Here is a 13,774-nt window from a genome sequence, read left to right as displayed (position 1 = left end):
CATTGATTTTTGCTCTGATGTCTTCCTGTAGCCATTTACCTGGATTGTGCCTGGAGTGTTAATGGGAGGAGAGAAGAGAAAATCAGAAAAAGCCAGGTAGGGGGAGGTTTATTTGTGGTTAATTCCTTTTTGAATTGTCTCTCCAGTAGGACTCAGCCCTTCTAAACCTGGAGAGAGCCTGTCTCGGACAGATTGCGTCAGCGGGGAGCAGTCCCCTCTAGACATAGCTATTTTTAAAAATACTGATGAACCTCCAAGGGGTTGCTTTCTGATGTCATTACTTTCTGAACTCCATCACCCCAGTACCCACTGTCGCCCTGTTTAGTATCCATCCTCCTTGGTGGCTCCCTTTTGGGTACATTGGGGTTAGAGATTTTGTTGTTTTTTTATAAAAACAAGGTCATAAGCTAACATAATGCTTTGCATCTTGCTTTTTACACCAAAAAACATTGATTCCTCGTTCTATATTAGAACTGGTAATGGGTGTCAGTAGAAAATTGTGTGCAACAAGTAAATCCCAAATTGTCTGCATTCTTTTTAAACCATTTTTATGTTGTAGCTTAATGTGCAGTAGGAACATCCAACTGTGTGTGTAGTCTGTGATTAACAAGTAAATATTAAACTTGAACACTGAAAGTATCGGTTAGGATTAGCTGCAGCCATAAATAACAATGGCCGCAAACAGCAGGGGCTCAAACAATACGGAAGTTTCCTTTTTCTTTCACATTTAAGCAGCCTGACAGCCGCCCATCCAGGAAGGGCATCGTGCTCTCCTGTCAGGACCGGGCTCCTTCCGTTGTTTTGTGCCCCTCAATGAGGCTTCCATTTTCAGAGTTACCTCAGAGTGTTAGACAGTGGAGATCCAGCCATTGCATCTAGTTTTCTGCAGCAGGAACAGAAATAGTCGTACCTCCTCCCTCCAAAGGGACTTGTGGGATTTGCATATTCTCATTATCCTATCGCTACAACATAGGCCCATGATCATACTTAACTGCAGGGGAGGCTGGAAAATAGACTCAGCTGAAAACTGGAGGCTTTTATTACTTGGAGTAATGGGATAAAGGCTGTTTGGGGAGTCAGAAATTAGATTTATTCTACCTCGTCTAGGGGACAGAGCTAGGCCTGTTAGATGGCCTCAGTATCAGAAAAAAACATTCTGGGATAACTCATTCAGGTAAGAGGTTCCCTGGCATAGAAACCTTCAAGAACAGGATTGATGACCACATATCTAGAATGTTCTAGAAAGGATCTGTGGTCAGGTAAAAGGCATCATATTATAAAGATTCCTTTTAAAGTTAAGGTTTTATGATTTAAGTATGATTTCAGAGCTTAACAATTATATTCTATAGGAAAGGCAAACTTCTGAGAAAAATTAAAACTCAGATACATCTTTGTATCCACTCATCATTGTGTCATAATTTCAGGCTGTGGGATATTGGTGCTAGACGTAAATCTGTCTCCTTTGGCTTCTTCCTGTGTTTTCTATCAATACAGCCCCGTTTGATTTACTTTCTTTCATGGTATGTGATTTTAAACAGACTCCGCAAAGGAATAAATATCCTTATCTCAACTCCTGGACGTCTGGTGGATCATATAAAATCCACAAAGAACATTCGTTTTAGTCGGGTACAGTGGCTGATTTTGGATGAAGCTGACAGGTGAGCCTCTCCTAGAAGAAGAAAGGCGGAAGGAAGGGGCTGTTTCATGGCACCTCTGTAGCTTCTTAGTGTTACACTCATTCTTCGTGGAGATTAAAACTCCTTCTCTTGAAACCACAGAATCTTGGATTTGGGTTTTGAAAAAGATATCACAGTGATACTTAATGCGGTCAATGCTGAGTGCCAGAAACGACAGAACGTCTTGCTGTCGGCGACTCTCACAGAAGGTGAGTTGAAAAGGTACCCTTTGTACTGAATGAAGAGGGAGGACCCCGCTGTCACATGCCACGTGTGCCGGCAGCAGTTCTCAGCCTTGGCGATGGGGAGGAGGAAGGTGTCAGAGGACCGCTGTGGTCCCCAGGCCGTGGGAGAGGGCAGGTCCCAGAGCCACAGTTTCTGTAGGAGGGGCAGTGCTGCTGGTGATCAGTCAGGGCGGAGAGGAAGAGGCTCACAGTCCCCACCTCGTGGTTTTATGAGGCTCTTCACGGCCATGGGGACCCTGTGAGCAAGGCTCTTATCTGACAGTGAGGACCTCTTCCCCAAGTGCATTTCTTAGTGTAATCACCCTACCTTTCCCCTAAAGAGACAGTGAACCTAAGAAATACATATTCTGTAAGCTCATTTCTGTTTCCCATCTTCATGCCATGGAAATTCTTAGCTCTTCTTTCGTGGACGGGAATACCAGGGCTTGGAAAAGTTGTAGCCCTCTCCAGCAGAATCAGCCATACAGTGGGGTCATTGTCTGATCGACAGTACAGCTTTCGTGTTCTTACATCTGGCTTACTTGTTCTGCCAGTCACACGAGGTGTGCACATACCAGATGCCATTCATGTGGCTGATCGACAGCTCTGAGTGTATTCTAACTAATATTAATGTTAAGGGAAAGAGGGCTCCACGCTCAGTAAGTGTGGGGATGCCACACATGACTTCCTCTCGGAGAGTCAAGGTGCACCTTCACACAATAAAGGTCCTGAGAAGGCCTGTCAGACCCTATGAAAGAATCCCATGAAACCTCTTTATCCCGATTTTCCTAACTTACTTGACCACAGAGCTCTCTCTGGGATGCACAGACATCTGTTAATGTCCCTTTCAATGGCCTTCCACAGGCTCGAGTTTAGAAACGCTGGTGTGGGTGGGTTGGTGGGCTGTGCGGAGAAACTGGTGAGTCTGCGCCACCAGATTGACAGGCAGGCACATCAGTGCTCCTTGGTGGCACCCACTGGAGGCTTAAATACACCTGAATGTGTGGGGGGTGCGGGCGTGCACACGTGACCAGGTTAATGGTGTGTACGTGTCATGTGTTGCCTTTTTCACTTTCTATCCAAGGCGTAGCATGGCTCGCTGATATCAGTTTACACAACCCAGTCAGTATTTCTGTCGTGGATGAAAGCCATGGTCAGTCTAACCCAATGATCAAAGCGGTTCTTGAAGTCTCCGCTCCACAAGCTGGCGACAAGCTGGACAGCTTTGCAATCCCAGAGGGTCTCGACCAGCACGTGACACTGATTCCCAGCAAATTGCGGCTGGTCTCCCTGGCGGCCTTTATCCTGCAGAAGTGCAAGGTAGGAAGGATGGAGGAGACAAAGACCTGTTCTGTTTGTGGCAGGTGTTGGTAGCAGTGAGTTGAGGCATGCGCCCACACAAGTTTTCCAGCCTCACTGTTTGTAACTGCAGACCTTCATCGGGCAGCGCTATCTGTGGCGAGCCCTGAATGAATGAAAGAACACAGCTAATGTAGAGCTTCGCACTGAAGAGTGTTTTTCTCATGTGTGGAGAGCCCTTTCGAGAGGATAGCTCTGTCATTCTCCTTTCCTGCATTCTTTGTAGCATGGAGTATCGGTGTTTTATGTTTTTGTGGTGTTTTTTTTTTAATTCAGAGCTGTCTGTCCCTTGTGTTTCCAAACTGGGGCCAGCATAGCATGACTGTATTTTAGAGAAATACTTGTTTTAGTCTCACCTAATCTTAAAATCCTGTGGTTGTTTTCCCCCTTTGTATCGATGTAGTTTGAAACAGACCAGAAGATGATTGTCTTTTTCCCGACTTGTGAGCTGGTGGAGTTCCACTACAAGCTTTTCCTCCAGACCCTGCTGAGCAGCCCGGGGCCCCGGGCAGCAGGGCACTTACCATCTGGCTCCACACGATTAAAATTCCTACGGCTGCACGGTAACATGGAACAGGAGGTGAGCGCTGCCCGCTAGCAGGCCTGAGTCCCATTGAACTTGAACTCGTCCTCCAGGGTCACAGTGCGTCCCTCACAGACGCCACTGGGCTAAGGGAAGGGTGAGCCAGGAGCGGACGACCCACTGGAACTGGACACGGGTGACACCACCCGCCGTGCCTACATGGGCGGGGGAGCCTATTGTTCCCACCCGCGCCGTGCCCGCTCCCGGAGCTGGTCCCTTCCACCTGAGAGCGCACAGTCCGCTTGGCCTGCGTCTACCTCAGCCAGCTGTTAAGGCAACAGAGTACCACTAAGTAGCTGGCACCGGGGAAGGGTTTTGCCTTTTTAGTACCCAGTGTGTAATTAGGGCTTGATGTCTTCAAATTAAGAGCATTAATGGAGCTAAATTGTGGATCCCATATGGTACTGCTGAGCATGGCTGCTGTCATTGTCAACAAGATGCAGCGCTCCCTCTCCTGCACTTGGTTGCGAGAGGGCATTGCGGATCGGGGGCTCCGGGCTCTCTCCCGTCTCGGCTGAGGACTGCTTTTGTTCAGAAAGAAGAGTGAACCGTTTTCCTAATTTTAGGTGCTTAGCGCATCACTCTTATTCCACCTCCGGTCAGTAGAGCATCCATTTCGGGAGCCGGGGCGGAGTGGAGAGTGAGCTGAACTCACTGGAATTGTGAAGGAAGGACGAACAGGGCTTAGAGAGCGGAGCCATCTTGCCCTAGAAGAGCGGTTACCGGGCACCTTAGGAAATTAGGAAATGAAAGAAAGCTAGAAATCGGAGATTTGCCGAGAACCAGCTTAAAAAAATCGTAACATTTTTCAAGCTAAAAGGGGCATTAAAGGTCAAGTGCAGTCCCCCTTTTTGGTTTCGCTTTTCTGTTTTAATAATTCAGGAAATGGAGGCTCAGAAAAGGGAATATGCTGAAGGTCACTCAAGGACACAGCTTCTTATCTGCCACAAGGTTATATAGAATTTCCTGAATATTCCAGCTTTTGTGAATTTTATAAACACTTGGTTTTTACCGTATTTTGCTGTGTATAATGCGCACTTTTTTGCCCAAATGTGTGAGGGAAAAATAATGATGCACATTGTATATGGGCAGTACTAATTCCGTATCTACATAATTTTTAAAAATTCTTTTATTTCTGCTTGTGAGTTAAAAGTGTAACTCTAGAAATCAATGACGTTATCTGCATGCAAAATAATATTCTGGAATACGATAATTGGTTTTGTTGAACTTACCACAAACTTGCAACCACGAGGAGTTCTTGGCCTTGGTAAATATTGTAAATTTGTTACCGGTACATAAAATTTCTTGTACCTTGTATCTGTTCTTGTGTTTTGTAATGATTTGTTACATAAAATTTCTTGTACCATAATATGTTAAAAAATAAATGCTAAAATTCCTTTATGATACAAAAAGCAAGTACTAAATGTAAACAAATAAAAATTTGAATTAAAAAATTAAAACGAAAGATTTCTTCCCCCCCCTGAAACTTTGGGCCAAAGACGTGTGCGCATTATACACGGCAAAAATACGGTACCTTCCCACCCCCTGATTCAATCAAATTTGTTGATTTCATAATGTAATACCATTTTTGGGTTTGTTTGTTTGTTCTAACTTAGTTTACTAATTCTCTGGGTCTGTTTTCATCGGAGACATTCAGCAAGATAGGTCTCAGGGTGATGGAGGAGCTGGAGATGGACTCAGAAGGATCTGGGAATTCCAGTAGGTCATACAGAAGATTCTGTAGTTAAATTGTTTCAAACTCACCTTGTAATAGGGTGGTAGTCTAGCAGGGTGTTTATAGCTGGGGGCAGACTGTGTTTCTGTCCTGGCTCTGCCGTTTACTGGCTGTGTGACCTCAGGAAAGCTTTTTAACCTCTCTGTGCCTCAGTTTCCATGTCTCTAAAATGGAGCTCATAATGGTCCTTATTTCCTGGGTGGTTGTGACGATTCATTGAGTTGATGCAGATAAAGTGCTTAGCACAGGGCCTGGCACGCAGTAAGTGCTCAGTGAATGTTAGGTGCCACTATTATTGCTATTTCTCTTTTGGAAATAGTTCAGTTTTTTCAGTTTAATAACTGTTAATATTTTACTTCTGTTGTTTTGTTTATTAAATAGTCTTCATAATCTCCCCAAGAAATGGGTAGAAGATGGGAGGGAGTATGTCTGTTTCATTTTATAAATGCTGATGTTAAGTATCTTGTCCCAGACTAAGCTAAAACAGTCCCAACCACATATTCCTGGCTTCTTATGCTCGCCACTGTTCCACATAGCCTGTGGTCTCCCTACGTGATAGACATGACCCCAACCAAGTTCACGGGCATTAGAGAGAAGTTGCTGTTTGAAAAAGTTGCTGCATGATAGTTGTGATGAAAGCTCAAGACTTTGTTATTTTTTTTTCCTCACCCCAAATCCGAATACATCATGGCCAATCTTTAAGGTGTTTCACAGGCCTTCGTGAACTTTTCTGATTTTTGACTCTATAATGCAACCATTAAAAAAATGTCCCCGTAAGACCATACAGCAAACTGGACAGATGTAGGCAGGCATCCTTGTGAGGATTTCAGCACCGACTTTGGGTTCGGATAGCAGTCCCGCCCTTTCCTGTGTGTGCGTATCCTTTGGGCAAGTCACTCAATCTCTCTGTGCCTCAGTTTCTTCACCTGGAAAGGGGGGTGGTGATAGTACCCGCTCGTAGGGGATTACGAGGATTTGGTAAGTTCAGACATGTAAAGCGTTGGCCGGTGGCTGGTACATGGCAGCACTCCATACATGTTGGCTGTCACTGTCCACTGTACTAAGGGAGGTGTACCCTGTAACTGACATGGTGGCTGTGTCACAGTGGAAGGAGAGACTGTACTTTTTTCTTTCCCAATTTGTAGTAATTCAGTTACATTTCCTTTTTTGCTCTTGTTGCTGACAGATGGACAAGGCCAAGTCTCAACTGCTTGTGTGCCCTTCACAAGGTGATGCTGAAAGCCTTCGAAGTGGGCTGCCTTTTGGTCCAGCATGTCTGCCTTGAGGAATTTACCCCAAGGGAATAATTAGGCCTGTCCACCACGACTTACGTACAGAGGTGTTGGTCACTGCGTTGTCTGTAGTGGTGAACAGCTGAAGGCAGCCCCGGTTGCCAGTATGGGGCACTGGTCAGGAAATGGTAGCACTCCCATTCAGCTGAATACTGTGTAGTCGCGAGAGACAATGTGGTTTTTAGATACTTATCATCATGAAAGGATGTTCACGTTCTATTGATACATGATAAGCGCATGTTAATAGCACAAGTAGTATGGTGCCATTTGTAAAAAGCCCCATACGTAGTTATGTTTTGCACAGATAGGGGACCTGGGAGACATCCAGGGGTTACCAGTGGTGCTATTTTGCTTTGAGTGGTGGGATGATAGCATTTTTTTCCTTCGACTTAAATATAATTTTTTTACAGTTAAAATACATGCGCTTTGTCATTTTTAACCTTTTTAAAAATTAGTTTCCTGTGGGAAATGTCGGTAGTTCTTCATTCCTCTGGCCCACCTGTAGGAAGTGTGTTTAGAATACGTTCAGTCTCTTGGGGGTTTTGACCTCGCCTGCTCTTGGGGTTACCAGGTTCTAAGGTGTGCCCAGCCTGGCATTGTCTTAGTGACACGTGCTGCCGTCAGGCCCTGCTGCTTTGCCATAGTCTGAGAAGTCCAGGGTCTTTTAAATGTAAAGAGTCCACTTGTTCCTCTTGGCAAAGCCCATCTGTGCCTTCCCGGAGCCACAGCAGGAGGAAGCTGGGAAAGTTACGGGGAGCTGAGCTGCCCTCACGGGGACTGGTCTCAGAATTGTAAGGCTTCTTTCCTTTATTTTTGTAGGAAAGAACAGCAGTGTTTCAAGAATTCTCCCATTCCAAAACGGGTGTCCTTCTCTGCACGGTATGTATCATTCTGTATTCCGCGCGAAGCTCGAATATTTCTGTCGGTGGTGGTTGCAGTGTTTTGTCTCTTGATAGTTTGCCTTGTGGGCCAGCCCCACAGAGAGTGGGAATACCCGGGGCCTGTTGGTGTGGCTGGTCCCTTTGCTCTTCTGATTTGTCACCCAACTTTGTCACAGATAGCCGGCTGCCACCGGGCAGAAGACTTAGCGATTTGCTCACTAATAGTGACAGCTGTTGGTCTGAAAACGTGTGAATCTTGGTGATTTCTAGCCACCAAAAACTTGTAAATTACAGCTATCGGGAGTAATTAGAGCTGAGAAAGTCTTTCCACAGCAGAATCACTCTACTCGCCTCTGCTCACCTTTTCTTAAAGGAAAACAGGTGCGCTCGGGCAGATTTCATCTGCTATTGTCTAAAACCATCATTTGTCCTGCCGTTTTCAGGGCCAGCTCACTCAGGCTTGGTCTTTGCCATCTTGGAGGGCTGCCTTGGCCAGCACAGTGCTGACCTTTGACTGCACATGTCTTGTGCTCTTTCAAGATGGAAAACTCACACCTCCGATAGCCCCTTCTCTGGGGACTCACTTCACCATGGTTGTCGCCCACACCCAAGATTAAAATACCTTCCCTATTTGTGCCATCTTGGATGGCGTAACTTAATCTCCAACTGACGCTTTGCGAAATCCCTGTGTAGATAGTAATGGAATTGCTATTTATAAATTGGCCAGTCCAGCAAACGATTGCTGGGTGGAAACAGACGTTCAGCAAGTTGAATACCCAGGTAGGCTTCATTTATTGCAATTACTTTTTGAGGAACTCCTGCTCTACATTCAGGTTTAATGGTCCTAGAGATTGTTTTTTTCTTACCATTAGTGTATGGATGAGTGCTGCTGGGTTTCTAGTGTCTGGTCATATCCTAGACAGCCTGCCCTGTCTCCTGCTTGTCACCGTGTGCTGATTCTCACGTGTGTGGCAAACAGTGGCTCTGCCGACGCCGGTTGTTCAGAGCTGAGAACAGTTACACCAGGAGTGCTTGCCTCCTGAGGAGGTCTCGTCTGGCCAAGCAGCCCTTCCCTTTCTGAAGCCCATCCACAGGGCCCACGCTTGTGTTTGTTCTACATTTGATCTTAGCCAAAAGGCCCAGAAGCGATATTGTGTTTGCTCTAAAATCATCTTTAAATCCTGCTCTAAAGTGAAGACGAGCCAAATAATTGACTTGATCAAGAAATTTGTCAAGAATCCTTATGTCCAATCGTACTTTCTGGAACCTGACCCCTTCCTTTCTCCTCTGTCGGATTTGCCCCCTTACTCCTTACCCGTCAGCCAAGCGGTCCCCTCTTTCAGCTCCTTGAATGTGTCATTCTTGCTGTTTTGGGCCTGGAGGCCTTGGTACGTGCATTCCCTCTGCCTGGGACACCTCACTCTGACTGACTAAGCCCTACTTAGGTCTCAGCTTCAGGTTCATTTCTTCAGGAAATGGAATGCTGGAGCCCCAGCTCTTGCCCCTGGGGCACTCCCAGTTATGGCACTCATTCTTTATGGCACTCATCACACCAGGTCCAGGTGTCTTCCCAGCAGCTCACAGCTCATGAAGATAGGTCCTGGGCTTTATTTGCAGTTCTGTCCCAGGGTCCGGCCCAACAAGCTTGCAGAGGACACATTGTTTGTGGACGATGTGGATAGTCAGGGCCTGAGAAACTCAGTGGTGAGAACCACGAATGTAGGCCTTTTTCTAAAGACTGAGTGAGGCTGAGATGATCACACTCGCTCGTTGGAAATAAATGCACTTTGTCAGAGATACGGTGTTTCCTGTAGAGTGAATGTTAAAACAGAAAGCAGTAGGAACATATGTGTTGAAGTTTGGATTAGGATCAAAGCAACATGTTTTATCTTTGACCCTTCAGATGCTGGATTTGCCCCTGGTGGGAAATTGTCGAGTCCTTTAGTGTACAAATGCTACGGTATTTTACAGACACAGGTGAGCTCTAAGTGTCCAAGAAAACTCCGGGTACTTGAAGTTCAGTTTGTTTGGTTTGTTCTGGTTTAGTTTTTGGTGTTTTAGTTGTTCTTCCTGGAAGAAAAGATCATTCTTTCTGAAGCATAATTTTCAGTGGGGTCAGAACGTACGGTGACTTTCCTTGTTCTGTCTGGCCGACACCGGCAAGTGATGTCAGCTAGACAGAGAGCACCGTTGATGTGGCAAAGTACACCCCACCTTCCATGCCCTGCCAGTCCTGGGTGCCACCGGAAGGCAAACTCCCACTGGCCCACTGTCTGATTTGTCAGAAATCTCTTGTCACGTGTTCACTTGCTTGTTCGGGTCACTTTCAGTACCCTGGCCCTCCCCATATCATGTCCTTACTCTGAGGTGAAGGTTACTGGAGAAGAGCTGGGTGGGGCTCATTCCTCATTATTTCTAAGCCAGGACATGAGGCCAGGTTCCCCGGCGAGGAGAAGGTTTGCATTCTCTCTCTCTCTCTCTCTCTCTCTCTCTCTCTCTCTCTCTCTCTCTCTCTCGTTCTCGTTCTACTGCTGCCATATTTGTTTGCTTTAGCCTGACGCTCCTGGCATCTGAGGGCTGTGAGGCGCCCGAGACACGCTGCAATAGATTGTCCCTGGGTTGTGGGAGGTACTGTCACCCGGAGTTCTTTGAAGCAGCCTGTTGCTTGCCAGGTTCTGTGAACGCTCTCCAGGAGCCTCCGTAGTGTTAATGAGGAATGTGGGCTACGGCAGGACACGATGGTTGAGAGCTGGCTTCTTCTGAGAAGGAGGAATTGCATTGATGACTGTTGCGTGGGGATTGTTTCCCCTGTGTACCGTGCCTTTTGCCATTTTGATTTATCATCCCCATGTCCTTTCAACAAGGCCAGAAGACTGAATGTCTGTATGAACATTTGGGAGTGAGGGTGTAAGCACACGAAAGCTCACAGTTCACTGTTTCCTTTACTGCTAGAAAATCCCTCCCTGCACCCCATTTTCCTCCCTGCTAGCTCCTGTGTTACTGGAACAGTTAAGGGTGTGCATGAGTGTGTGTGTTTCTTCCAACTTAATTATAAACATGGAAAAGCAAGGGCCTTTTTAATTTCATGCACTGAAATCTTTCAGGACCCGATACCTGGCTCTGTGTACTGTGACTCTTCACAAATGTGACCTTGGTGAAATGGAGTCGAGGACAAGGGCAGGAGAGACCAGTTTGTGAAAGAGGAGTCGGCCCATTTGCAGCGCGATCCAGAAAATTAGCTCTCCGAAGAAGCCGAGCTAGGAAGGGAGTAGGGATTAGCAGGAAGGAGTCCTTTGAAAGTTCAAAGCCCACTTTCCCAAATGGAATTAAGAAATCAAAGGTGTCAGATACAAGAAACTGAATTAGCTACAAAATATTCCCCCCTGTTTACGATGAAGAACTCTCCCTAAGCCAGGGGATGGGCACATGGTTTTTAATACCATTGCTACGTCGATGAGTTGATAGAAATGCCCGAGTGACTGGAAATGATATTCTGCGTTAAGGTGACGTCTGGCGCCCGTTGGTGTGTGTGGTGCTCCCTGGTTGTCCCTGGCTAGCCAGAGCACCAGAACCTCTTCCCCAATAAGAGGACCCCTTGCAACTCCGCTGGGGTCTGCCGGCTGATTTTCCACTGGCATATATCGCGGCCGTCCAGCACATGCGTTCTTATTCAGAAGGCACCTGCATCAGCTCTGCTGCTTTCCTCCACCTTCTCAATTTTGTTTTTGCTTGAAGTACACTGTTATGTCTGTGCGGTTCTTAATTTCCTCTCCTCCTGGGGAATTTCCACCGTGCCAGGAGGTTAGGAGACAAAGGAGTGCAGCTGTAAGTGTCACAAGAGTGTCAGTTCACAACCCAAAATAAATGTAGACTCTCGTTTTTCTCTGGGGCATGTTTTTTAGGTAAAGTTTATCCTTTCCACTCTATTTCATCACGTTAATGGCAAGATCATTTGGAGATTGTAGGCTGTTTACTCAGTTATGCTAACTCATGTTGCCAGTTTTTTGGCGGCTCCAGCCAAGATCTCTCGCCTCTGACAGCTTCTGCACTCTCCCCTTCCTCCTCTGATTACGCAGCCCAATCTGTCACCCGGACAACAGGGGCCTGTACCCCGCTGATGGCTTTCCACACACGGCAATAATGACTTTTGGCAGGCCAGGAAGGCGGCAGAGGCGGATTTGCTGCGTCCCTTGCTCAGAGAGCCGGCAGGCCCCCTCTCTGTTAGTAAAAGCACTTTGTGAGGTGCTTGGGCAAATAAATGAGTCATTTTAATCCAACTGACAGGCTGGCACCTGAGCACGCTGCCTTCCATCTGTACTCCGTGGTCTCAGGGAGGCAGCCAATTGTCGAGCCCGGGGCTTCAAGGCCGCACCATTGAGCCTCTTTCAGAACTGACTTTAGCAATTCCTTTGCCCTAATTAGGTTAAAGGAATACGGTGGGGCTGGGGCTGAGTTCTAAGAGTGGGCAGAGAACCGAAGCCCTTGCTGAGTCTTCAGCAGGTCAGTTTCCTATGGATCCAGGAAGAGGGAGCAGCCTCCTGCCTCTCTGTGGTCCTCTGCCCCGTGGGTGAGTGGGGGTGAGTGGGGAAGAGAGGGAAGGGGCCTTTCACCACTGCCTGTCGCCTCCATGCCAATTCTTAACTTCAGCATGAAGTGAAATACTTAGATTTGTATTCTCCAAACACTGTTGACATGCGCTGTCTCGTTTGATCTTCACAATAAGCTCATGAGATGAATAGAGGAGATCTTACAGCCACCGTTTTACAGGTGCGTAAACTGAGGCTCAGAACTGAGTTCACTTGCCCAGGTCGTAGGGCTGCTACATTGATAACGAAGTCCAGTTCTCTCTGTGTCTACACCAGGAAGATTCTTTCTTTCTCCCATTCTGTGTGGTAGCCTAGACCCAGCAAGGGCTGGATTCAGCCTGAGCAGTGTTGGCTATCCCCCCAACACAAGAGGCAGTGGGAGAGGGAGAAGACGGTGTCGTAGCCGGCCGTCCTGAGCTAGGTCACCCAAGTGGGAAACGGAACCTTGAACAGTTGCGAGGAGAGCTGCTGGCATTCTTCCAACTCACTGTTTCAGCGTGTTTGCACTCAGTGCGTTTCATGAACATCATACGCTGTTGTTGAGTTTTATCTGTGTTTCTTGCTTGAATTTACTAAAGCAACGAGCATTAAATTTTTTACAAAGCCTGTCTGTAAAGCTCAGGCAGCCCCTTGTCTACAAGTATCTCCCACTGCAGAGCACTTAAATAAAATAAATCATCTCTTAACAAGAGCTTAGCAGATTTAAGAACCCCTCCGTTTTTCTGAAGACATCAGCTGTGGTTGGTGCAGAGAGCCGTTCCTGCCCCCTTTCGGTAGAGCCCGCTCTGGAACGGCAGCCTTCAGCTTTCAGGGCATGTGGGAGCTGTCTGCAAACACCTCGTGGGTGGTTGACACACGTTTAGTACATTAATCTTCTGCTTCACACTTAATAAATGCAGCCTAGCTACCATTCAGAGGGAAGCAGCCAGTCCCAGGTGTAATCAGAGTGAAGACTGACAGATGGCTGCTATGCCCTCGGTGGTCCTTCTGGGTGAGCGAGGTGTGGGTGGGGAGTGTCTTTCCTGGGTCCGCCTCTGACCCTGGGGAATACGGGGGGGGGGGGGGTGTTCAACGTGCTTCTTGCAGAAACTTTGCGTAGGATTATTTTCAAAAAAACCCAATGATACATAAAAACCCTCGGTGGTACTTAAAACTGAGGGGAGAGGGAGGAGGCCTGTTCTTTTTAGAAGAATGCCAGCTCACAGATGGAAGGAAGGAATGATAGACAGGAAGCCATCATTCTGCAGCCATCGAGGTCACTTGAGACAGACCAGCAGGCTCAACAGATGCCAAAACCATTGGGCAAGAGATTTTGGGAAACAGTCTCAAAGTTTCACTCCCGGTTACTTGTTCATTACAAAGGCACCTTCACAGTGGAGAGAGCTGGCGGCCACCCCTGACTCAGGTGGCTGGACGTGGCATCCCCTGTCCAGGGCAG

At 47.0% G+C, this 13,774-nt stretch overlaps 1 protein-coding gene across 4 annotated transcripts in view; it reads left to right on the top strand.

Annotated features, from left to right (window-relative positions):
- DDX31 (DEAD-box helicase 31) overlaps positions 1-13,774 on the top strand; it is a 69,461-nt gene that overhangs the window by 17,170 nt on the left and 38,517 nt on the right. For all 4 annotated transcript variants that reach the window (XR_013994413.1, XM_081065937.1, XM_081065935.1 and 1 more), the window contains exons 9-14: positions 32-96; positions 1,539-1,658; positions 1,779-1,885; positions 2,985-3,220; positions 3,663-3,839; positions 7,689-7,748. Coding sequence is in view for 3 of the 4 variants with exons in the window: in XM_081065937.1 (XP_080922063.1) it covers positions 32-96; positions 1,539-1,658; positions 1,779-1,885; positions 2,985-3,220; positions 3,663-3,839; positions 7,689-7,748 (765 nt within the window). In the remaining variant the exon portion in view is untranslated. The remainder of the gene's footprint in view (positions 1-31; positions 97-1,538; positions 1,659-1,778; positions 1,886-2,984; positions 3,221-3,662; positions 3,840-7,688; positions 7,749-13,774) is intronic.

Source organism: Rhinolophus hipposideros, assembly GCF_964194185.1.
Source record: "Rhinolophus hipposideros genome assembly, chromosome: 11".
Taxonomy (NCBI): Eukaryota; Metazoa; Chordata; class Mammalia; order Chiroptera; family Rhinolophidae; genus Rhinolophus; species Rhinolophus hipposideros.
This window is presented reverse-complemented; position numbering and strand designations above follow the sequence as displayed.